At 53.6% G+C, this 25,484-nt stretch overlaps 1 protein-coding gene across 1 annotated transcript in view; it reads left to right on the top strand.

The window, feature by feature from the left end:
* Window positions 1-25,484, top strand: part of CAMK4 (calcium/calmodulin dependent protein kinase IV) — a 193,702-nt gene that overhangs the window by 66,826 nt on the left and 101,392 nt on the right. The window contains exons 2-3 of the mRNA XM_058677394.1: window positions 23,102-23,183; window positions 23,654-23,755. Of these exons, the coding sequence (XP_058533377.1) occupies window positions 23,102-23,183; window positions 23,654-23,755 (184 nt within the window). The remainder of the gene's footprint in view (window positions 1-23,101; window positions 23,184-23,653; window positions 23,756-25,484) is intronic.

The raw sequence follows: 25,484 nt of genomic DNA, 5'->3' as shown, positions 1-25,484 counted from the left end.
CGGCTCCCGGCTCCCGGCTACTGGCCACTGGCCCCTGGCTCCTGGCTCCCTGCTCCTGGCTCCTGACTTTGGCCATCTGGAGAGTGAATTGAGTGTCCTTCCCTCTCTAACTCTACTTTTCAAAGAAATGTTTTTTAAAGATTTATTTATTTTTATTGGAAAGGCAGATATACAGAGAGGAGGAGAGACAGAGAAGATCCTCTGTCTGATGGTTCACTCCCTAAGTGGCTGCAACGGTTGGAGCTGAGCCAATCCAAAGCTAGGGGCCCCCTGCGAGTCTCCCACACAGGTACAGGGTCCCAAGGCTTTGGGCCATCCTCGACTGCTTTCTCAGGCCACAGGCAGGGAGTTAGATGGGAAGTGGGGCTGCTGGGATTAGAACTGGTGCCCATATGGGATCCCAGCGCGTTCAAGATGAGGACTTTAACCACTATGTTATTGCGCCGGGCCCTCAAAGAAATATTTTTAAAAATATATTTCCATCCACATTCCGAGTTCTTACATCCCTTCATTTTTTTCTTTATTGAATCACAGTTTGATCCAGCAAACTGGCACCAATGTGGGTTAGAGGCCTAGCTGCAGACCACAGCTCGCTGGAACATACCCAAGGAAGCAGGAAGCAGGACACGTCTCCACTCCTCCCTGCAGCCATCGGTGGGCAGGTCCGGGCTTGCGGCCAGCAGAGCGTAGCCAGAGCCCACCCCTCCAACTGTCCCACCCCTGGCCAGGAAGTCCTTGAGTAAGGGATCTGTGAGATGAGTTAACGTTATTGCAGGCTTTACCAAGACCTGCCAGATGGCTGTGTTTGCCGTGGAAATATTTGCTTACAGGCAGTTTTCAGTCCTGGCTGCATGGTGGCATCCCTAGGCAGATCCCATTACCCCACAACAGCTAGTCCTGCCTGTGGAGGCCCTGGCTCTGCCATGAGGGTGGGGCCACTGACGCAGGAGCACTGGACCCTACCCAGGGCTCACAGGCAGCACAGCAGCCTGGCTAGGGCCTGCCCCTCCTGCCAGAAGAGGAGGGTCCCTGGCATCTGCCACACCCAGACTGGCAGGGAGAGACATGGCAGGACTCAGTTGCCCCCCACTAGGGCACCACCACCTGGAGGCCCATGAGGGAAGGCGCTTGAAGGCTTGGTGAGCTCTAGGAGAGGTGACCAAAGTGGGGGCCTCCAGCCAGGATCAGGGACCAGAGAGCCAGGTGTGGGCCCTGTGAGCCCAGCCGCAGGTGTTGGGACAGAGTGGGGGAAGCAACATTCAAGGCGAGGGTTCTTAACTCTGGAAGACCCAACTAAGTACACACCTGCACACACATGTGGTCAGGTCAGCACACACCTGCACATATGTGTGGTCAGGTCAGCACACACTTGCTCACACGTGTGGTCAGGTCTGGGTCAGCACACATGTGCACATATGTGTGGTCAGGTCAGGTCAGCACACACCTGCACATATGTGTGGTCAGTTCTGGGTCAGCACACACCTGTACATACGTGTGGTCAGGTCAGGTCAGCATACACCTGCACATACGTGAGGTCAGGTCAGCACATACCTGCACATACGTGTGTCAGGTCAGGTCAGCACACACCTGCACATACGTGTGTCAGGTCAGCATACACCTGCACATACGTGTGTCAGGTCAGCACATACCTGCACATACGTGTGTCAGGTCAGGTCAGCACACTCCAAGTCCAGAAGGAGTCCTCCTGGAAAGTGGCAGGGGAGGTCAGTCCTTTGCCCAGGCCTGCCTCATCTGGGTTCCTGCGTGACCGTGAGCAGTGCTGCCTCTAGAGCCCCGGCTGTCCCTGCAGGGAAGGTCAGATGTGGACAGCTGGGGGACAGCGAGGCTGCTGGATCCCTCAGGTACCGGATGTGACCATCCGTTTCCAATCATTGCAGCTTGTGCTGAGGCTGAGCGTGTCCTCCTGGACTCCTGTGTGGAGACCTCAGCATGGCAGTACTGGCCCCTGACCCACTCCCAGGACCACGGGCGTGGGCTGAGACTGCCAACCTTGTGGCCGGTGATTGTTATTCCCTTCCTGCCTCTTCTCTCCACCACGGAGACCATTTGCAGACCCAAGCATCCCCCGAGGAGTCCATGGGGACTCACAGCAGGAAGCCCAGCACTTCAGCTTCTGCTGCGCCCTTTCCATCTGCCTTTCCCCAAAGCCAGCTTCCTGCACACACAACACTGCTGAGGTGAGATTGCTCTGACTCAGGTGCGTGGTTCCCTGTCAGACTGTTCCCCAAGACCTACAGTGGGTCAGGCACACAGCACCCAGACCCAGGTTAGCCTGCCCCCAGACCTGCAGTGGGTTAGACACGCAGCACCCAGACCCCATCTCTCCCTTCTATACCTCAACTCCGTTCTTGGTAGAAACATTTCTGACTTGGGAATTCACTGTAACTTTGGATTTTGTTCTTTTTAAAAATATATATATATATTTAATACAAAGTTAGATGTACAGAATGCTGGAGCAATAGAGAGAAAGATCTTCCGTCCGATGATTCACTCCCCAAGTGACCACAACCGCTGGTGCTGTGCCATCTGAAGCCAGGAGCCAGGAACTTCCTCCAGGTCTCCCACACAGGTGCAGAATCCCAAAGCGTTGGGCCACCCTGGACTGCTTTCCCAGGCCACAAGCAGGGAGCTGGAGGGAAGTGGAGCAGCCGGGACCAGGACTTGCAGTAGCGATCTTCACCAGCTACGCCATGGTCACGGCCCCGGTGTGACCCCACTTTGCCGTAGTGCACAGTGGCTCATGAGTGCTGGGCCTGGCTTGCTGTTTTGTCATGAGTCTTTGCATGCAGGTTCAACAAGGGTGTTTCTGTATGTGGTATCTCCTTGTCTGGCTTTGGCATCAGGGAAGTGCTGAGCTCACAGGATAGAAGCAGCCTCTCCCTTTCTTTTTTTAGTTTCTTCTTTTAGAATGTTATTTATTTTTATTGGAAAGGCAAATAGGAGGACAGAGAGAAAGGTTCCATCTGCTGATTCATGACTCTAGTGGTCACAACGGCCGGAGATGAGCCCATCCAAAGCCAGGAGCCAGGGGCCAGGAGCCAGGAGCTTCCTGCAGGTCTCCACGCGGGTGCAGGGTCCCAAGGCTTTGGGCTGTCCTCTGCTGCTTTCCCAGGCCACAAGCAGGGAGCTGGATGGGAAGTGGAGCTGCCAGGACACAAACAGGGAGCATTCCCAGCACTTGCAAGGTGAGGATTTACCCATTGAGCCATGGCCGCGGGCCCCACGCTGGAGAGTCTTACACGTGTTATGGCATGTGTACTAATTTAGCTGTGGACTGAACTTTCAGAAATGTGATGCCTAGGGCAAACACTTTTGTAATTTTGAAAATAGTCTCAGATTGCTTCCTGCAATGTAGCCTTATTTTACACTTCTCATGTATGATTCAAGTTAAATAATTTTATACTTATACCATAATTCAGATTTATTTTTCTGTGATTTCCACGTTGTTATCTGCACCTGTTTGTAGCTCTCTGTAATCAGGCACGTTGGTTCTTACATGTGAGTTCCAGGCTGTCAGTTCCTACTTACAGACAGGAGTCTGCTGGGTTTTTACGTTTCTGAGTGCTGTGTCCTTGGAAGTCCTTTGCAAACTCCAGGTGATAAAGGGAGCCTCTCTGAACTTCACTCCAACGTCCCCGGGCGCCTGTTCACTGAGTCTGTGGCTTAGTCTGCGATGGAGATCTAAGTTTATCTTGTCCGTATGGCTTCTAACTGCCCAAATACCATACCTTAAAAAGTTGAACAGTCTTGGATGTTTTTGCTGTGCTGCCCTTACAGCATATTAATTCTTAGTATGACTTTAGTTCTACTTCTGGGTTTTCTGTTCTATCAGCAGAATAGAATGTGGGAGGCGGAACAAGATAGTGGCTCATGTGTTTGCAATCCAGCCAGCTTGTTTCTTGTAAGGAAGCCCAGGCCTGCCTGGTGGGATGCAGCCTTGGAGCTATGCTTCCCAAGTCTGGGGGTGCCTGCGGGTTGGGAGCTGGAGGCCCTGAGCACTGGAGGCCCTGAGCACTGGAGGCCCTGAGCACTGGAGGCTGTGGACTGCACAGTCCAGGACCCCGACCTTCCAAGGTGCACCGCGCCAGGGCTGAGAGCGGCCGATTGGTTGGCTTGAATCAGCACTGTGGTTACTTGTTTACATCCTGGGACGGGGGAGAGTCGGCTTGGGACGGGGGAGAGTCAGCTTTGGGAGCTTCTCATTTCCATCCCATCTTGTTTCATGCTCATGCTGCTCTGTATTCCCGTGGAGGCCCATACCTCAAAATCCTTTCTCCTTCACCGTGATTTCACTGGGGTCAGCTGTCTCGGTGCATCCGTGCCGTCTACAGTCGCCATCCCTTGTGGTGGTTGTTAGCTGCCTTCTCTGTTGGGTCAGTGTGACTGCCCTTGGGGGAAACACCTGCGATGTACTCGCCCACAGGAAGTCGCCCTAAGAATTCACCAGGTGACTTATTCTAAGGGGTTTCCAGGCAGGGTGGGCATGGGAGAGAAAGAATTCATTTCCCATTGTGTAGGTAAGGAGTCCTGCACCAGGGGTGCTGCGCTCCAAGCTGTCTGGGACTGATGGGAGTACAGGTTTCCTATTCAGTTATCATTATGTATGTTAATGCATTTACTTCCAACATAAGCAGTCCACTTAGACCTGAGACAAGATTAAGTCCTACCAGCGGAAAACAGAGCATGCTGGCAAAGCAAATTGCTGCCATTCTACACAGATAAAGAAATGAGATTGTGTGATGCCACATGGCTCACCACAGTGAATTCTGGCAACATCGCCGCTCCTTTTCCCAGAACAATCGTCAACATTCATGAGCTGGTGAGCACGACACTGACTTGCACACTGCAGTAGGCTGAGCTCAGTTTGCAGCATTCATGGCTCACCCATTCTCGATGAGCAGTTACGTGGAGTGATCTGTACCGAGCACACCCCATTGACTGCCGAGGACACCTCAGGGTCCCGTGAGGGACTCCTGCGTTGACCCTGGAAAGCCGGTGTGGTGTCTCCTGAAGTGTGCTTGGGGCCTGCTCAATTCCCATGGTTTCTTGACATGCAGCTGGCTGATTGCCACGATCTTCCGCTGTGGGCAACCCAGGCAGCTCTGTGCCAGCGGCTCCTCAGCCACGATCATCTGCTGTGGGCAACCCAGGCAGGTCTGTGCCAGCGGCTCCTCAGCCACCATCTTCCGTTGCTGCTGCTTTAGCTGTCCATGTCATCTGTCGTGTTTATACATTAAATTAACCAGCACTCTTTTAATTAAGCATTGCTGTCCATTACTCAACACTCCGATCTATAAAACAAGATATTATAACTTGCTCAGAAATGAGCCATGCTGTTATGATTTCATTCCAAATACATGCACAATGTAGAGCCTATTTAATTTTCCAAAATGGTTTATGCTAGTATTTATAGTTTTCCAAGTATTCTAATACCTGAAAACAAACAGTACTTGAAGGAGTCTCAGATGTGAACTGCTTGGTGGAGAGTGGGGGTGAGGGTGGGACTCAAGCGGTGGGTGCTGGCCATGTGTACTTGAGGATGTTAAGGGTGACTTGAACCCTCCTGAGCCCTAATTCATCGTCATGTGTTGTGACACGTGCGGTGCCTGGGGCCCTGGGCATGCCCTGTGTAGGCCCCATGCTCCGCTCCTCAGCCCACTGCACGTGTCATGTGTTGTGACACACGTGGGCCTGGGGCCCTGGGCATGCCCTGTGTAGGCCCCATGCTCCGCTCCTCAGCCCACTGCACACATCAAGTTTACAGTTAAAGTGACTGTGGCTTCCATTTCCATGCCTACCCAGTAGATGACTATGATCAGGAAATGGAAAGGTGTGCAAATTTATGTTTAACCACAAGGTGGCGCTGCAGTATCCAAAACAGGGAAAAACCTGAATTGCAATCCTGGGGGATTGGGAGAGAATTACGTTTGAAATGTTGTAGACATAATAAAAATGAAGCCATACAATGACCACTTCCTGATGTTTTGGATTTTAGGTTGAATTTCCATTGAAGCATGAAGATCTAATTAGGGGAACTTTGTTTTGTGGGTGGACCATCCACACGGGGAGTAGGGCTGTGCTTGGGCAGTCACACATCGCCTGCTAATTCGCGGGAACTTGCTGTCTGGTTTTCCCTCGGGAGTAACTTTTATTGTAGAAGGCTCAGAAGGCCCTGGCAGGTAGGATCCTGGCCTGTCCATTATTTGGCTCAGGAAGGCAGCTGGTGGGGGACAGAAAGGCAAACCTCCTGCTCTCAGCGGGTCACTGAGCTCCTAGGGTGAAGCAGGTGGAGACGTAAGCAGAGCAGAAGGGCAGTGAGAGAAATTCACTTTAAAATAATGCTAATGGAAGTTCGGAGTATTGAGGAACAGGCAGAGACCACGATGGCAGAGGGATACTTGCAGGGAAGTCAAGCTGTATGGAGTGGGCTCCAGGACCGGCGATGACTAAGGCTGCACGGGCCTGTGGCTTGGACGGTGGTCCTGTGTGGAGTGGGCTCCGGGACCAGCGATGACTAAGGCTGCACGGGCCTGTGGCTTGGACGGTGGTCCTGTGTGGAGTGGGCTCTGGGACCAGTGATGACTAAGGCTGCACGGGCCTGTGGCTCGGACGGTGGTCCTGTGTGGAGTGGGCTCCGGGACCAGCGATGACTAAGGCTGCACGTGGGCCTGTGGCTCGGACGGTGGTCCTGTGTGGAGTGGGCTCCGGGACCAGCGATGACTAAGGCTGCACGGGCCTGCGGCTCGGACGGTGGTCCTGTGTGGAGTGGGCTCCGGGACCAGCGATGACTAAGGCTGCACGTGGGCCTGTGGCTCGGACGGTGATCCTGTGTGGAGTGGGCTCCGGGACCGGCGATGACTAAGGCTGCACGGGCCTGCGGCTCGGACGGGAGCACATTCCTGAGAGTGCCTAACTGGCGGGATGGCATGGAACAAAGGGCGGGTGTGGACACACAGGATGAGATGAAGGGGAAATGTCACACTGGGAACAGGTGGCTGCAACCAGGAGACAGAGAAGTGGAAACCAGTGCAGGAAGTGACAGCCAGGAGTGTGGTGAGTGCGCGGCGTGGTCGACCTGTGGTGATGCCAGAAGGTGACAGCCAGGACTGTGGTGAGTGTGTGCCGCGGTCGGCCTGTGGTGATGCCAGCGTCCCCCCGTTGGTCAAGGCAGTGACTTAGCTGTGGTGCACAGCCTACTGCAGAGGTGCCACCCCATGAACATTTAACACAATTGTGGCCACAGGAACAGTCACACCTCCTCCCCCAAATCCATGGAGAATCGTAAAGCTTTTGTTATTAGTGTACCAAACCACATGCCTCGTGTGTTGCCCTTAAATTAAGTTTAGACATCATGAAACAAACAGAAATCATACTCCATGGCCAAATTCTGATGAAGGATTGGTTGTGACGTGGCATACAGATACGTGACTGAAACAAGGCTACAGCAGAGGCCTGCTAAGGAGGCTAGATGGCTGTGGTCTTTCCTAACCAGGGCCTTGGGCTTAGGAGAGCTTCATCTGGCAGTTTGGGTAATAGAACACAGGTAAGCCGTCGGGCAGAGGTGCACAGGGCAAGGGACTAAACCCAGCATTGGGACAGAGAGCAAGAGATACGACTTACTGCAGTGTAGTGAAAAGAGCCAACCTTGATTTGGAGACAACAAACCCAGTGAACACAGTGACCTCTGACTGAAACAGAACCGTCGGGGCCACAGAGAGGCTGAGCCCTTGAGACTGGGAGCAAGGAAAGTTAGAGCAACAGGCAGCACCAAGATCTGGGCTTTACCAATGTGGATGTGTCCTGTGCTGCAGTCGGAAGCTGCTTGGAAAACCCATGATAGCAACCATTGAAAGCGCAGATTCTATTAACAGACCCTGCAGGATCCTCCAACGCCGTGTATCTCTGCTAGCTTGAATGTGTATTATGAGCCGTCAGATTGAGCCTCAGACTTCCCTTATGTCCCTGCAGGTGCCTGAGATGTGAGCCCTGCCGCGTCCACCGCACACGCGCTGTGCCCGCAGAGCCAGCTCCTGTGGTGATGGTGGGCATCCCAGCTGCAATCTGCAAAGGCATCAGAAGTTGAGAGGTGCCCTGTAACTGTTTCAGAGCTGCTTTCTGAGTTCTTAGTCCAATGCCCTCAGTTCTCTGGCTTACAGCTCCTTGTTTGAGTTGCAGAAGCATTGTGCTGCACCTAGAACTGCTGTGCCCATGGGAGTTGGGGCTGCCGTGTGCCCAGCTTCTACCTGTGTGTCAGAGATGCTCTTTTCCACCTGTAACCTAACTGCCAGTGGCGACCATGGCAGCATCTCTACCATTACAAGTCCATCCCCTCACAACCTGCACAGTCCCACTCACACGAGAGGCAGCTTTAGTGAAAACACAGGGCTGAACAATGCTGGAGTGGTTGCAAGAGGCTGCAGTGGAGGGGACGTGAGGCTGCAGTGGGGGACGTGAGGCTGCAGTGGGGGGACGTGAGGCTGCAGTGGGGGGACGTGAGGCTGCAGTGGGGGACATGAGGCTGCAGTGGGGGGGATGTGAGGCTGCAGTGGGGGACATGAGGCTGCAGTGGGGGACGTGAGGCTGCAGTGGAAGGACATGCAGCTGCAATAGGGGTACATGCGGCTGCTGGTGGGCATGGAGTTTCAGTTTGCTGGATGACTGTGTCCTGGAGCTGTGGTGCCAAGCCCTGCACCTGCAGTGAACAGTGTAGGCTTGAACATGAAAGCATTCAAAATGGTGTATCTCTTGTTAAGTGTTCTCGTGCAACAATAACCAAAGGCCTGTGTGGGGCTCTGGACGGGGCTCTGGACGGGGCTCTGGAGGGGGTTGGGGAAATGGAAGTATCCAGTTCCTGCGCTCTGATGGTGCTGTCAGGAGGATTTGCTGCACTCCCAAGTTCTTGCGAGCAGTTTCATGTGCCTTTTTCCCAGGTTGGCATCTGACAAAGGCAGCAATAAAAAGAAACCAGGTTGCATGGTACACAGTTCAAGATCTGCTCACGTGAGCAGCTGCTCTGGATGAGCGTCTGTCCAGTCGCAGTGGACAGCTGCAGTGGCTGCATCGGGATAAGCTCAAGGATAAGCTCAAGGACCATGTGGATGAGGCGGGCACAGCAGGGAAGTCCCAGGGAAGTCATCGGCCTTCTGGAGGAGCAGGGCCCAAGGTTCCCGAGCGGCCGTGAGCAGTGAGCTCAGCCTCCGCACCCTGGCCACAGGCCCGTGGACACTCCGAGCACCTGGGGCTCCTGCTGCTCCCACAATGGCAAATGGGAGGACTCAGCAGAGGGCCGCCCCAGACGCCCGTGCCACTGAGGCAGTCCGTGTGTGGCATCAACGACCTGAAAGAGAAACTGTGTTTTCTGGTTGGAATTCTGCTTTCTACTCAGTGAAGTCGCACATGTTCCAGCACATCATGGTGATACTGAGTGTTGGTCATTGTATTTCTTTAAACAAGGGCTGGGACTTGACCTTCAGGTGTGCCTGGGAAGAAACCCAGAGCTTACCCTGAGCTCCTGCTGGCCCACGGCTACCCCATGACTGCCACAGCGCCGAGTTCCCAAGCTGTGACTGCCCTCTGCAGTCCTCCCTTTTGCCATTTGTGAGATGCCAACCCAGGACGACCACCAATCCTAGCAGCTCCACTGCCTCCCTCCTGCCAGGGGCACTGACCCTGAAGGGGTGACCCGCAGTCTCCCTCCGTAGTTCGTTTATGGTTTGACCGGCACAGGCGTTCACACCAGGCGTTCACACCAGCGCTGTGCTGTTACATGCGTGCAGGTCTCTGCTGACTGTTCCTGACATAATCTGTAGCGATCTCTTGGTCTGAGAAGTGATTCTGTTTGTACAACCCATAAAATACACCTCGCTCAATATTCCTGATGCGATTTCTTCTGTTGCTTCCTCTTGGCATTTACTTAGTATCCAGGTTCCTGTTTTCAAATGTTATGTTTGGTTTATTGTTTTAGGTGTGTTTCTTATATAAAAATAGTTTGGGGCTTTTTTTTTTTTTGGAGTAATCTAGAACCTTGATATTTCACTTAACAAGTTAAAACTCACTGCCATGTCACTGGTGTTTACAATTTATTTTTACTTTTTTTTAAGAAGATGTGCTTACCTATTTGAAAATCAGAGTTAGAAAGAGGGAGGCACAAAGAGAGAGAATCTTCTGGTTCACTCCCCAGGTGGCCACTGTGGCCAGGGCGGACCAGGAGCCCATCCAGGTCTCCCACGTGGTGGCAGAGGCCCGGATGCTTAGGCCGCCCCTGCTGCTTCCCCGGTCAGCAGCAGGGAGCCAGATGGAAGGTGGAGCAGCTGGATGCAAGCTGACGCCCTTTGGGCTGCAGCCCCCTCTGCGCCACAGTGCTGGCCCCCACAGTTCAGTCCTCTGGTCTCCTGTAGTTGTCCTGGCTTTTCTCAGTGTGATCAAGACAGTCTCTCCTCCTGCTGCTTGTTTGAAGACGCAGCTTCACTGAATTTCATCTCTCGCACTGGGGGTAGACTCCCCACCACACACACACACATCGTCACTTGTGACGCCAGAGCTCATGAACCTGACTCCCCCTGCAGCCTGACTCCCCCTGCAGCCTGATTCCACCTGCCTGACTCCCCTCCAAGGGGCCTGACTCCCCCTGTAGCCTGACTCCTCTCCTGCCTGGCTCCCCCTGCAGCTTGACTCCCCCCAAGCCCCAGCCTGAGCCAACCCTGCAGCCACAAGGTGCAGAGTCTGAGGAGGTGGGAGCTCTTGAAGCTGGCCTGCTGGTGCTGTCCTGGGAGCACCCACCCCGGGAAGCTGCAGGGAAAGCTAACAGAAGACACCTGGGGTGTGGCTCCTGAACACACAGCTCTCTACACCCCAGCGGGAACCCACATCTGTCCTGGCTCTTGACTTCCCACCTCAATGCTGGGGTGGAGCCCTATCCTGTGACAAGGATGACAGCTGAGGGAGGCTGAGCTCAGGGCCTGTGTGCACCCAGGTCGCTGCCCACTCAGGAACAGGCCCCGTTGGGGCCAATTTCCCGACCTGTGTGGCCAAACCTGGTCCTCAGGTTGGCACCTCCCAGCCCAGCAGCGTCCTGACCAGAGCCCTCCAATAGCCCAAGAGCACTTGTTTCTCCTTCCTCCTGGTGCACAGCACAGCGGCCTGGCTGGTGTTACTTTGTATTCTGAGCCATTGTAGTAATGTGGAGACCCCCCTCTGGATCTGGAGCGCCTTGCCTTGCGGTCACTGTGCACATGCATGTACACCAGCTTGCTCCTCCGCGCTTCCAGCTTCCCGGGAGTCGGATGGGAGCCAGGACGCCCACCCATGCGTGTTTTCTGCTATTCTTGCTGTGTGGAAGCTTCTGTTCCTTGAGTTTTCATCTGTGTCACTTTGCAAGGCAAGCCCTGCTCCGGTTCAGCCGGCGCTGTCGTGTGCACAATGCAGGGCTTCCCGGCCTGTGTGTAATGGCCACTGCCTGTCTTCTCGCTCTCCAAGCGCTTGCTTGGAGCCCAACATGCTTCCTGAGTCACGGGTCTCCTCCGCCAGGGGTTCTCTCTCTCTATTTCTTGCTCTGGGTTCTGAAACATTTCTACACTTAGATTTCCCACAACCATAACTCACATCTCAGCAGTACTTCATTCAGCTCTTTGCGTCATCTATTTCTCTGCATATTTTAAATATTGAAAGCTCTGCCTTTTCTTTTGGACATGCCTGCCTCAGAGCTCTGACGGAATGTCTAGTACCCTGTCTGTGGTGTGTGTTGATGGCTGTGACAGAGCCAGGTCCCTGCTGGCCGGTGACCTTCCATCATAGGGAGCCGCACTTCCTGTATGTGATGCAGCCTTTGGGCTCAGGTCAGCCTTGCTGGTACCAGCTGTGGTGGGAGATGTGGTCTGGAGTGCATGGGGAGCCGGGGAGACACAGCGAAGCTCCCCGAAGAAGCCTGGCCTGTTCTCAGTGGCAAAGGTGACACTAGCCTGGTGCAGCAAGTTAATGACAAATGAGAGAAGGCAGTCTGGATCCCAGCCTTCATCTTTTATGTACACGTTTAAAAGGTGCTTCACACAGCCTTGCCTGGGTCTCACCCACTGTGTGTGTTGGCTCTGGGGTCCCATCCTGTCAGTCCCACAGCACCCTCACCTCAGGCCCCATCTGCCTGCCCAGCTGTTCCCGCTCACTGGGAAGCAGTGCCCAGCCAGAATGCGGGAGGCAGGAAGGGTGGACATGCTGCTCAGGCCCAGTCCTGATTCCGAGGTCCCAAGGGCAGCCTCCTGGAGGGGGTGATCATTCTTGCTGACCATGGCATTCCCAGTGTCCAGCACACATGGCCACAGAGCAATCCTCGGCAGACATTTCCTAAGTGAATTAGAGCAGGCAGTGGAGAGTGAAGGGAGGAGGACTGAGCTGGGGAGGAGTCGATTCCGGGAGGCAGCTGAGCTCCAGTGAGAAGGAAATGTTGCCTAGCAACCGGAAGTCTCAGGAAGGACAGTCCTCAGCTCCAGTGGACACACGTGGCAGGTGGGTAAGTGTGACCGAGGTCAGGGCTCCTGAGACCATGGCTTGGTGAATGATTGAAGAAATGAGCTGCTCTTCCTCCGACTGTGCTGGGAATGGGGCTCCAGGCATCAGTCACTCAGTGGTCACCGCGAATGGGCGGCCGCCCAGGGGACTGGATTGCCCACCACAAACGGGTAGCTCCAGACCAAAGGCTCTGCTCATCCCCACTCTAATGGCTGTGTCCCCCAGGCCACCCATCAGTACGCATTCTCTGTGAGACTCCACACACAGAAACCACAGCAGAAGAGCAGCAGGTGCCCTGGGCAGTGCGCCCTCCTGCCGCCCCGTCCTCCTACTGCCACTGTCCCCCACACTGGCCTGTGTACTTACATCTGTCATGTACAGGGGACTCTGCTCTAGTCCTTGCTTGAAATTCAGGAGACCATCATGTCTCTACCCAGGGCAACCTCACTCTTTCCAACATTGCTGTTCACAGTTCCCCACTGACAGGCAGCTCTGGGATGTCCAGTGTGTGTGACTGCAAATGGCCCAGGAATGCTTGGACACTTGTCAATGTATTTTCTGAAGGCAGAAATGTGAGGCCAAGAGAATTTAAGATTTAACATAACTACTCTAATTGATTCCCTAAACACTGTTACCAGGAGACTCCTAACTGCTCTGGGCAAATGTGCCAACTTCCTGGTATCTTTCCCAAACTTGATGCTTTGAGCCTTTGGATGAGTGAAGAACCACACGTGGGCACACGGGCCCAACTGCCAGCAGCATGAATCTCCTGGAAGTGTGGATCGGCTGCACTGCTTCTCGTTGAGAACTGCCATCTGGCCTCCTTTACTCACTTCAGGGTTCTGCTGTCTAATTCCCTAAATCATTTATCACTGTCTTTATACATTCTGGTTATTAATGCCTTGTCTGCTAAATGTGTGGCAGTAATCTGTCTCTGATGTTTAGATCCTCTTGTCTTGAGATTTTTCTCCCCAGTGACACACAAGTTTTTAAGTTTGTTGGGTGAAACTCATCATTTTATGGTTTCTGAGTTGAGGTTTCACCAAAGAGACCATTGCTACTCCCACTGTTGGCAAGGCATTCCATATTTCCTCCAACACTTGCATTTTTGCTTGCTGTTTAGCCCTGTAACTCATCTGGACTTTGTGTTATTTAGTAAGGGATATGCAGTGTAAACATTGTTGTTATCAGGCCAAATTAATCATAAATTAAGGTCTGACCAATGCATGAGTCTGTTCCTGTATTCAATTTTGTAAGCTATTTCCCTGTTCATGAAGTCCTCAAATGGAATTAGCACAGGCTTGATGTCATGCACTTGAGTCAATTAGAAGTCCTCACTCGCTGATGGCCTCCTTCAGGTCGTTGCCGATTTGTGGTATGTTTTCCACCCAAAAGAGACAAAATAGATGGATCAATGCTCAAGTAAGACTGTCAGACCATCAGACAGATGGGCAGCTGGTAACCTTCGGGTTTATTGCCTAGGCATTTTTATGTCATTAAATGAGATCTCTTTCCTCATTGCACATTGTTGATAAAAAGAGAGAGATGAGCTCTGCCTCCCACATTCCCCATGGATGCCTTCTGTCCTCCCTCGCGGCTTTGCTATTCCTAGTGCAGCCGTCACCACAGCTGGGCTCCTCACCTCCCTGTGCTTGGGCAGAGCTCCTGTCCTATTTTGCCATTAGCTATGATTCAGGAGGCCCCTGGTGGGAGTTTTTGGAGGTTTCTGTGTCACATGAGCTTCATGGTAGGCCACTGCTGATTGGTTCCTGGCCAGACCCATCCCATTCAGGCTCTGCTGTCCCCCTCATCTGTTCACTTAGGATACCCCATTAGGATGTGCTCCAAGCAATCAGGCCAGCTTAAGTGTATGAAAGCCAGGTGGTCCTGCACTGTGCACTTGCCTGGTAGACAGGCCCTTTGGGGTTGTAATTGCTGGCTGCAAGAGGATTTGTTGGTTTCACTCTTCCTTGCCAGTCTTTCTCACTGTTCATGGTCATGAGACAGAGGCCACCCAGAGAGAAGCTGGGGTTATAGAGCTGCAACAAAGGGGCAGGTGCCAAATCCTGGGGGCAAAGGCGCTGCTGCTCTTTGTTGGGGGTGAGACCCAGACTCCTCCTGCCGACACCAGCACTTGCGTTCTCTGTTCGTATTTCTGGATCATTAAAAGGAGCTGGGGATGATGCAATGCGTGCTCTCCGTCAGCCACTACCGCATGTCGCACACACAGTTCCCAGTGTTTAGTAAAGCAAGCACCGAGGGGAACCATTGGTTAGGCCCTGCTTTGTAAGTATAAATTTTGAAATCTTTCTTTTTTTTCTGTCCCTTTCCTCCCCAAAAGCAGAGGAACCTGACTGTTGACTCGTGGTGGTTGGGGCACCAGGGCAGTAACTCAGGATCACTGGCAGCTGAGTGGCCTCGGGAACAGTTGTGGGTGGATCTGCTCACCGCAGCCTGCAGAGGCACGGGATCAGCGCTGTTTTCGTGGTCGGGAGAGGACAGTTTCCAAATCTCTTAGTGTTCTGATCGCTCAGGCTCTGTATCTGTCTGCTGCCAGAGAAGCAAGTTTTCTCCAAGCTGTGAGGTAACTAAGATCACTGCTTGATCGTGGGGTAGTCTGGGCCTGCAGAGGCCCAGGTATACTTCTCTCCTTAGTGCACGTTTGTCCTTTGCTGATATTGGGGTTTTGGTGTTCCCAAATGGCTAGGGGCGGCAGTGTGGAGTTTCTGGTTAAACCACTGCTAGCAATGCCAGCATTCCATAAAGAAATCAATTCAAGTCCCAGCTGTTCCACTTCCAATGCAGCTCCCTGCTGCTGGTCTTAGAAGGGCTGCACCCAGCTGTTCCACTTCCAATGCAGCTCCCTGCTGTTGGTCTGAGAAGGGCTGCACCTAGCTGTTCCACTGCCAATGCAGCCCTCTGCTGCTGGTCTGAGAAGGGCTGCAAAGATGGACCAAGTGCTTGGCCCTGGTATTCATGTGGAAGATGGGGGCAGGCTCCTGGCTCCTGGTTTCAGGCTGGCCCAGCTCTGGCCATATGACCATTTGGAGATTGAACCAGCAGATGGAAGATCAATCTATCTGTCTATTTCTGTAAATCTACCTTTCAAATAAATAAAATGAATCTTTAAAAAGGCAAAAATGACTAGTGATACTTTTTTGCTGCTTTGGGACAATAATTTATACACAACATGGGAATGTTTGATAGAATTCTTCTGTGACATGGCTGGACCTCATTTGTATTCTGCATGAGTTACTCGTGTTCTGATTTCATTCTCTGCCATGACTGAATAATTTGAACTTGCTGGTTTTTCCAAGAGCAAGTTTGTGCTGTTCTCCAAGGAAGAGACAGGATGAAGAGGAGGCGGCTGCCTCGCAGGGCAGAGGCCTCTCGCTGCCTGGAACACGAACTGGGCGGCCCATTCAGCAGAGGGCTGGACAGCTAAGGCTTCAGACTCCCAGAGCTCGGCTGAGACATTCTCTCCCACGCCTCAGAGTCTCTTCATTCTGATGCTGGCCCTGGCCTCAGGACAGTGGGCTTTCCGACGCGCAATCTCAGAGTTCTCTGTGACCGGTTCACTTCATGGCTGATGTGCTGCCTGGGTCCCTGGCTCCTTGTCTCCTTGCGGGAGGTGGGCGCCTTCGCAAGCTGCCCAAAATGCCCTCTGGCTTCTTACCTGGCCTTAACTCAGGGGCAAAGCATCCTTGGACTTTGGTTTACTTTCTCCATGTTTGCATGCCTGCATGCTGTGTCTATAGGGGTGTACACGTGTGTGCATGCCTGCATGCTGTGTCTATAGGGGTGTACACGTGTGTGCATGCCTGCATGCTGTGTCTATAGGGTGTACACATGTATGTATGCCTGCATGGTGTGTCTGTAGGGGTGTACACGTGTGTGCATGCCTGCATGCTGTGTCTATAGGGGTGTACACATGTATGTATGCCTGCATGCTGTGTCTATAGGGGTGTACACGTGTGTGCATGCCTGCATGCTGTGTCTATAGGGGTGTACACGTGTGTGCATGTCTGCATGCTGTGTCTATAGGGGTGTACACGTGTGTACATGCCTGCATGCTGTGTCTATATGGGCAGGTTGTAAACTAGAATTCCAACTCCTTTTTAGAAGCAGAGAGCCAGGATTTTCTTCTTGGAATCACTTCTTGCGGGTGAATTTCCCCCTAGGGATTTTTCTGCTTTATTCAGATCTGTATCATGTCCTCTCAGGAATTATCGAGTTGGTCAGACGTATGGTAACTTTCTCATACTTTGATTCTGATCTGGTTACTGGAGCCCTTCACTTCCAATTGTGTATCTAGGAGTTCATCAATTTATTGGTGCTTTTGAAAAACAGATGTTGGGCTTTCTCGGAATACTTGCTTATATTTCATTAATTCTTCCCTTTTATCTTCTTGGTTTTCCTGTTGTGTATCATATTTGCTCTTCCTCTAATTTTTTTGAGATGGATGCTGTGATTATTGCATTTCAAAGCCAGAGAATGTTGGGAAAGATGAGCAGGCAGGAGATGCCAGGCCACTCAGCAGAGAAAAGGACAGTGATGTAGAGGATGCAGGGCCCTCTTCTGTAGGAATAAATGAGGCAGTAGGTGAGGCCTTGCAGGATTGTCTAGTTACAACACATCTGTATGCTTGCTTAAAAATTCAACCAGATTGGACCCGGTGTGGTAGCCTAGCGGCTGAAGTCCTTGCCTTACACACACTGGGATCCCATGGGTGTTGGCTCTAATCCCAGCTGCTCCACTTCCCATCCAGCTCCCTGCTTGTAGTCTGGGAAAGCAGTCAGGGATGACTCAAAGCCTTGGGACCCTGAACCTGTGTGGGAGACCTAGAAGAGGCTCTGGGCTCCTGGCTTCAGATCTGCACAGCCCTGGCCATTGCGACTATTTGGGGAGTGAATCATTGGACGGAAGAACTTCCACGCTGTCTCTCCTCCTCTCTGTATATCTGACTTTCCATTAAATAAATAAATAAATACATCTTTAGAAAATTAAACCAGATTTTTAAAAAGTACACACCTGATCCCATCTCTGTTAAAGCCTGTAAAATGCAAACTCAGCAGCAGGAAGCTTATCAGGCTAACTGGGTCGGGGAGAAGGCGCGGGCCGCAGGGCTGCAGGCCGTGGGTGCTCACTCGTGGTCCGGTGATGGTAGCGATGGAAGTGTTCACTCTTGGGTGTGCCGATGGTTGCCCAAGTGTGTAGACATCCAGCCTCGCCAGTTGCAGCCCCGTTGTAGGTCAACTATACTTCTACAAAAACATGTGGAAAACATGCCATTGTAGAAAGGAAAGGGAAAAGAATGCCAATGCCTTCAGATATTCTCTCTGTCTTGTTTCCAGCAGACGGAACAAAAAATGCGTGCATGGCATATTGGCACACATAGAAGCAACACACTATGGCATACCTGTACAACACACTACTGCACATACACAAACAGTACAGTGTGTAACACACATGTACCACACACAACACATGCATGTAACACCATGGCATAACATACATGTATGGCATACACAATATCTGAGGCTCACTCACTCTCCTTGCTGTTCTTGAAGCTTCCTGCACCTGTGGTATGGTATCTGTCACGAATTGGGGGAAATACGTAACCATGATGTCTTAAAGTGTTTTTTCTGTCCAGCTCTTCCCTGGGATTCTCTGGTCAGGGCTGGCCTGTTTGGGTTGCCCTGTCTTTCCTGGTTTTGCATTCTCTGCCACAGTGTGGCCAATTTCCTCGCCTTCCCAGGTGGGGTCCCATCCACTGGTTGCATGGGAAAGATGTTCATCATCATGTCACACTCGGGCTTTGTGTGTGTGTTTCTGGAAATCCCATTTAATTCTTCTAGTTTTCACTTCTTTGCCATCATTTCCTACTGATGTCATCTGTTTTCACCATTTCCAGTAGAATTTCTAACATCATAATCATGGAGACTTCCAAGCTGCTGTTAGATAATTCTAACATCTGCCATTCTGGCTTCAGTTGGTGGCTTTGTTTTTGGCAGTGTGTTTATACCTCGCATTTTGTTTGCCTCATAATTTTGTGTTGCATGCTGCTCAACTCATGTCAGGGCCTGGAGGAGATGAGCAGACGGTCTCGCCCTGCTGGTCAGTATTCGGTGCGGGAAGCCTGCGGATGGCCTCCAGTGCCCCCTGCACGGGCTCCGGGCTCTGCTGTCTGTGCTGGCTCTCTTCACCTGGCCCTAGGGAGGGGTCTTCGTGTGGACCCTGCAATCCGAGGCTCAGCCTGTTCTGCTCCTGCACTTCCCAGCTGGGCAGCTGCTCTCACTGGGCGTCCATCTGCAGGAGCTCCGGGGCCCAGACCGCGGGGACCAGGCGGCCACAGTGCCTGTTCGCCACTGCGCATGTTCCTGCCACTGCCTTCCCGGCCCAGGGTCTCCTGCGTCCTCTCGCAGCTGCAGTGGGTTTGTGTGCCAGTGTCTGCCTTAGATGGGCCCTGGAATGGCTCTAGTCCCACTGATTCTAATTGGGTTGCTGAGAGTCTTGGTCTATAAGTTGCTTTCTTTTTTAAAACCCAAACTGTGAGAAATTTCACTCATTGCTGTTTGCTGAGTAAATTTTCTGTCCTAGTCTGTTTCTCCTCTCCTCTTGGGGCTCCAGGTGAATGTAAGTTATCATCATTCACATTATGCCACAACTCACAAACATGCGTTTTTCTTTCCAATGCCTTTAAAGAAATTTGTTTGTTGTTCTTCTATAGACTGGCTTATGTCTTTAGTTTAATTATTACTAATTTTTTCCTCTTACATAACACATTACTCCAGAACATAGTGAAATGGCTGCAGTCATTTACTTTTGCAGTTTGGATTTACGGGTATGTGTTGTTGAAGGGTGACCAGGTGGGCGCAGTCAGGTGTGGGCACCCCTGGGGCTAGGGTGCCTGTGGTGGTGGCTCACTCTGCCTGGCAGGGGCCGCGCCCACAGAGGACCCCTGTCCTGGCAGCTGACGTCCCTGCAGGAGACAGGCAGCCTCCTGCCACCCAGGCCAGCTGGAGCCAGTGTGGGAGCTTACCTCTTTTGTTCTGTAACTGCACCCTGTAGTCACTTCAAATTCCTTTTTAAAAAATTCAGATAGATTGCATTTTTAGTCTCAAATTTTCAAGTGGTTTTATTTAGCTTTCCTTCTTTATTCATTAATATTTTATTCATTAACATTATTTATTTCCTTCTTTACTCATTAATAAACCCAGTCATTATTTTGGAATATTTTCTGTTTCTCTGACCTGAACCCCCATACTCATTATGATGTGCTTTTTAAAAATATTATTTGAACATGTTAAAAATAGCCCTTTTAACCCTTTTATGTGACTATCAACCTGTGAGACGTGTTGTGATGGTTCCTGCCAATGTTTAATCTGTCATTCACATTGTCCCTTCACTTTATGTGTATAGTAAGTTTCTATTATGCTTCCTTACAGAGAGTCTAAACTTAGTGATTTGTTCTTCTAGAGTTTTGTGTTCCCTGCCCCCTTGCCACTACAGTTAGTCTTTTCATAGCACACATTGAAGTTGGTGGGACCTATACTCCACAACATGTCGGACGTGTAGGGGGCAGCAGCTAACTTTCCTTCTAAGATTCTTCTGACAATCCAGTGGTTGACGTTTTCTCTTGTATTCCTTGGATTCTCCTACACTTGCATAATGCGGAGATGGGCTTGGTGGGCGAGCACAGGATGTATTTAGTAGTCCACTTCCCCCTTTTTCTGCTTGACCATGGTTGGAGCTGTCCTGACTGAATCAAGGATCTGGGAGCGCCAGCTGGTCTCGCATGTGGGTGTGGGGACCCCAGGCTCTTGGGCCATTTTGTGCACATCAGCAGGGAGCAGGTCAGACGTGGAGGAGCCGGGGGCTTGGACTCTGGTTCATATGGGATGCTGACCTTGCAGGCTGCAGTGAACCTGGCACCCCGCAGTGCTGGCCCTTCTCTGTTGCCAGCCCCAGAGCCCTGACTCCTGCCTTCTGATCCCTGACGAGTCTGTCCCATGCTGCTGGACAATCCCATGCCTCACAGCTGCTTTCCTGTCCATGGAAATAACTGTTTCTCATGTGTCCTGAGGAGACTACAGTTTGAATATGCAAAGGCTTTGGCCTAGTCACGCCAGCCTCTCCTGTGTGTATGTGAGAGGCAGTGGTGACACACTGAACAGCATATCAGGATCTTGAGTTTTCTGGGCCTGCTTAGGGGGGGCTTCATCCTAAGGTGATTCTAGAAATGAAGTTATCTGGGGCATCCCCTTTGTTAGCACTGATAGCCTCCCCACACACTTTCCTTGGATTCACGGGCTTTCCTGGAAAAGAATCTTGGAGTTTCCGGGACTCGGACAGCTCAGTATGTCCACGCAGGGGAAGCGTGGGAGGCCAGGGCCTGGGCCTGTGCTGTTAGCATGCAGGTGGTCACCCAGTCTGCTTCCAGGGCAGCCCCAGCTGAATCTCTGACCTAGAACATTCTTCATCCCTTGTCTGACCGCCCGAAGCCTTCAGTCTGTTCTCTCTTGGGGACTCTGGGGGGTGGGAGGAACCACGGGTCCCGGAGTTTATGCTCTGTCACTGTCCTGTGCGCTGACCAGGACTGCAGCCCCGACGTGGCCTGGCCCCGAGGTAGGAAAGTTGCTCTTCTTGCGTTTTCCCACCATCAGCTTTTTCTACTCCAGGACATTGCCGCGAATCTGTTTTGTGGTTCTATAGTTGGGATTTGATAACAAAAGAAGAAAAATCATGTGGATTTGACCCGTATTCATCTGTTCTATGTGTTCTAAGAAGCAAAGGGCAGCTCGTGGGTTATCGGTGCAGGGCGTGTCCTGTAATCCTCAGTGGGTGTTTGAAACTGCAAAGCCCCAAGCCCTGCCCAGACTGCTTTCTCCTGGGCTGCACACAGGAGCTGACACTCCATCCACAGCGGGTCTGCAGCAATAAAACAGAACATGGCATCGACAAAGGGGATGTGTTCTGAGAAATGTGTCATTAGGCAGTTTTGTGGAGATGTCACACAGTGTGGCTGTGATGTCAGAACCACCCTGAAAAATGATTTCTGTCTTTCACTGCACATAGCTGGGCTATAATACAAGTTACATGAATATGGTCTTTCGCTCCAAATACTTTATGTGTTTATGTGAAAGGCAGAGTTAGAGAGAGAGAGAGAGAGAGAGAGACAGAAACATCCAGGTGTTGGCTTACTTCCTCAGGGGTTGTGATGGGCTGAAGCCAGGAGCCTGGAACTCCAGCCAGGTCTGGCAGGGCTCAAGCATTTGGGCCACTTTCTGCTTTCCCAGGCAGAAATTAGGAGCTGGAGTGAAGGTGGAGTAGCTGGGATTCAAACCGGCACCAATAAGGGAGGCTGGTGTCACAGGGAAGGCTTCGTTTGCTCTACCACGACACTGAGACGATCATTAAAGGAACACCTTAGGGCTTGTCTTGGCATATCCAAATGGTAGCACCCCGTCTGTACTTTAGGGCCATTGTAGATACAATGAGTTACACTAGGGTAAGGTCTGTGTGATAACCAGCAATCAAAACACCCATGCACTGGACAGAGGGATCATCCCCAGTGAGTGAACAAAAACTTGTGTCTTGAATTTTCCATTTAGTAACTTCAGATCACAGATGACTTTGGGGTAATGGAAAGCAGAATAAGTGAACTCCACATCCCTGTTCTAAATGCTGACTTAGTTCCACATGCCTGAGGCTAACCTGACAGCAGGTGCAAGTATCGGTCCTTCATCTGCCTCTGCCTGGCAACCTACAACAGCAAGAAGGAAAGGGCTGCCGCCCCCTTTCCTTCTGACCCCAGGGCTGGCTTCTGGGTGTGAACATGGCCCGGCCACCGCCTCCTGCCCTTCTGTGCACTGGTCGTGGTGAGCCGGGAGGAGCCTGTTGAGTGAGAAGTGGGCGTTGGAGAGCCTGGTGTTGAGGGCTTTGCTTAGGGCCGGGTCACTGCAAACAAGCTGTGAGCATTCCTAGCCCTCTGGTGCGTAGGCTCCCACAGACGCTGGCCACCCCCGGGGGTCTGTAACTGGGCTTGCGCCCCCTCCTCTGGGCACTGTCCCAGGGACAGCATTCACATTCCAACCCATCAGGATCTATGCCCCTGTCAGCACTTGGTTGGGATTTTTGGTTGTTGGTTTTCTGGTATAGCAAGAGAGGTTTTGTAGAATGAGAAACCAACCAGCCAATCAGTGAATCAGGAAAATTCCGGAGCGTGTCTGTGCCTTAGGCAACAGAAATGGAGGTTTACCGGAAGAGCTGCGTGCACGAACTGCTGTGAATGCAGAGTAGGAAAAATCAGCCACACCTGTGAAGAGTGAGGGCCAGCTGCGGGGCAGCAACAACGCTGCATGTATGACACATGCATGGATACTGCTGGCATGCGTGCAATAACCCGGCGGGAAGAAACAGGGCAGAAGGCTGGGGCGCACGGTGCCCCAGGGTCCGGCCGGGTCTTCGGCTGCGGAAGGAGTCCAGGTCGGGTCGCAGCCCTCGCTCCTCCGCTCTCCCTGGGGCCTCCCTGTTGCTGTACTCGGGATGCGAGGCTGAGCTGTACTCGGCCTTGCAGGATCTTCGGCAGCTCCAAGGGGGCAGTGTAGCCCGCAGCGGCAGCGGCTCCCCCGCCCAGTGAGGACTCCGCCCGCCGTGAGGTGAGTGGGTCGGAAGGGGCCGGGTCTCCGCCTGCTCCGGCCGCCCGCATCCACGCGCACCCTGGGCTTCGCGGCGGGACTCGCGGGGCCGGTGCGGGGCGAAAGGGACCAGTCGGCCCCAGAAACCGGGCTCTCCGGCGCGGGCCTACTGCGCGCACTCCTGCGCTCGCGGCTGCGGCGGGGGCCGCGCGCGGGACAGGGAGCGGCTCCCGCATCCGGAGGTGGAGGGGCGGGGCGGGGCGGGACCCGCACCCCCGCCCACCGGCCCGCGGCGCCCGGCCGCCCGCACCCTTCTCAGGGGCCGCCCTCCCGGCGCGGGGTGGGGGCGCGCGCGTGGAGGACGCGCTTTCTCGCTCCCGCGTCCGCAGGCGGCGGCGGCGGCGGCTGCCTAGTCCCGCCGCCAAGATGCTCAAAGTCACGGCGCCCTCCTCCTCCTCGTCGGCCACGTCCTGCTCCTCGGCCACCCCCAGCGTGGCCCTGGCTGCCGGCAGCCTGATCCCGGACTACTGGATCGACGGCTCCAACCGGGACGCGCTGGGCGACTTCTTCGAGGTGGAGTCAGAGCTGGGAAGGTAAGGCTGTGGCCGCGCCGCCGGCACCGGTGCGGGCGCGGGGTGTGCTGGGGGCGGGCTGTAGCGCGAGGACAGCAGGGCTGCGGGTTCCTCCGTGGCGGTCGCGCCCCTCGCAGGTGCCGCCCCTTGGGTGCCCAAGCTGGGCCGACCCCCCCGCGCCGCGCCACCCGCGCACGTGGGCATCCTCGTTCCCTGCCACGGCCTCTGCCTCGTGGAAACCCGGAGACGAAGCGTCCCCTGCCTTCCCTTGGCCCTGTGGCCCCAGCGGCCCATGCAGAGCGCTGAGGGATGGGTACAAGGTGGATTCCTGAACTCCAGGGAGGTTGGCTTACACCCGCGTGCGTCCAGGACTCTGGGAGGTGGCTCCCTGGGGCTTGGGTTTGTGCGTGGGTCATGGTCCTCGTGGTTTGGCCCAGGGGAAGAGGCTCTGTGCCCCCCTCCCCCCCGCTCCCTAGTTTCAGAGCCAGGCGCTTCATCACAGGGACTGATTTCAGCTGTTTACAATTGCATTTTCCTCTGCCTCTTTTCTGCTGAGAATAGTTGAGCGAATAGCCATGCTTCTGTCTTAAGAACGGCCACCCACCACCATGGTACGGGGCTCTGGGTGCTGATGTCCAGGCGGGGACGCTGTTAGGTCCCTGCCCTGTCCTCTGGCCCCCATTTGCTGGCTGGGGCAGATAGCCATGTGCCGGCCTGGCCTGCAGAAGCTGGATGTGCCCAGGTGGCCTGGGTTTCCCTTGCAGGTGTGCCTTTGTGGGAGTCAGGCGTGTGCGAGCCAGGCTGCTGACGGTAGAGATAACGTGCCAGTGCTTGGCAGGCGGGGGCCAGGCGGCAGAGGAAGTGCGGCTTACCCGTGGGCGCTGGCTCGGCCTGCGCTGTCTGTGGGAATCCATTTCCTTTCATCTGATGAGTGCGAGGTGGGCAGGAAGAAAGCTGGAGATTGAAGTGGTTACCCTCCCAAGCGTGGGGGTGTCTGTTGCCGCACACTGGGGAGAACAGATGTTGCTCTGTCTGTTGCTGGCCCCCACGAGTCACGGACTTTAAAGTCTCTGGGAAGAAAGCTGAGAAGCCGGTGGCTGTGCATGCCCGTCCGGACAGGTGTCAGCTCCCACAGGACAGTGGGGAGTGGGGACGTGGCCGGGACCAATGAGGGTTACTGACAGGCAGGCCCAATGACTGGTTACCTGGAGCCTGGAAGGCCCAAGACGGCGGAGGCACAGTGAGCCAGCTCCCAGGCCTCGCGTTAGGGCTTGGATCCAAGCTGCCCACTGCAACCGACCCTGAGAGCAGCGTGGAGGTAGTTGGTTCCAGAGTTGTGCCTGTGGCTAGCTTCTGTCACTGCTGTCCTGTGTTCTGGAGGACTGGGCCGTGGCTGGCCCCCTGACGAGTGCGTGCAAACCCAGGGCCAGGGCACAGAGCACTGGGCCGTGGCACAGAGGCGGTGAGCACAGAGGCACCCCCCGTTGGCCTGCGAAGGCAGGTGTAGGTGGTTCTGACCCAGACACGGCGTTCCTCGGCCCAGGTGTTGGGCTGGCTGGAGGCCTTGATGGGGAGTCTCAAGCCGTCACACGTGAAGCTGCTGTAGGATTGCACTGTCAAGGTGATCTACCAGCCAGTTCAGCCCCATCCTAGGCACGTACTGGCCGTGGCCGTGCAGGGCTCCCCGTCCTGCTGGCCGTGGCCGTGCAGGGCTCCCCATCCTGGAGAGAGTTTGGTCTCCTGCCCGGTG

The sequence above is a fragment of the Ochotona princeps genome, chromosome 19 (assembly GCF_030435755.1).
Source record: "Ochotona princeps isolate mOchPri1 chromosome 19, mOchPri1.hap1, whole genome shotgun sequence".
Lineage (NCBI taxonomy): Eukaryota > Metazoa > Chordata > Mammalia > Lagomorpha > Ochotonidae > Ochotona > Ochotona princeps.
The sequence above is the reverse complement of the archived record's forward strand: the minus strand, read 5'-3'. Positions and strand labels throughout refer to the sequence as shown.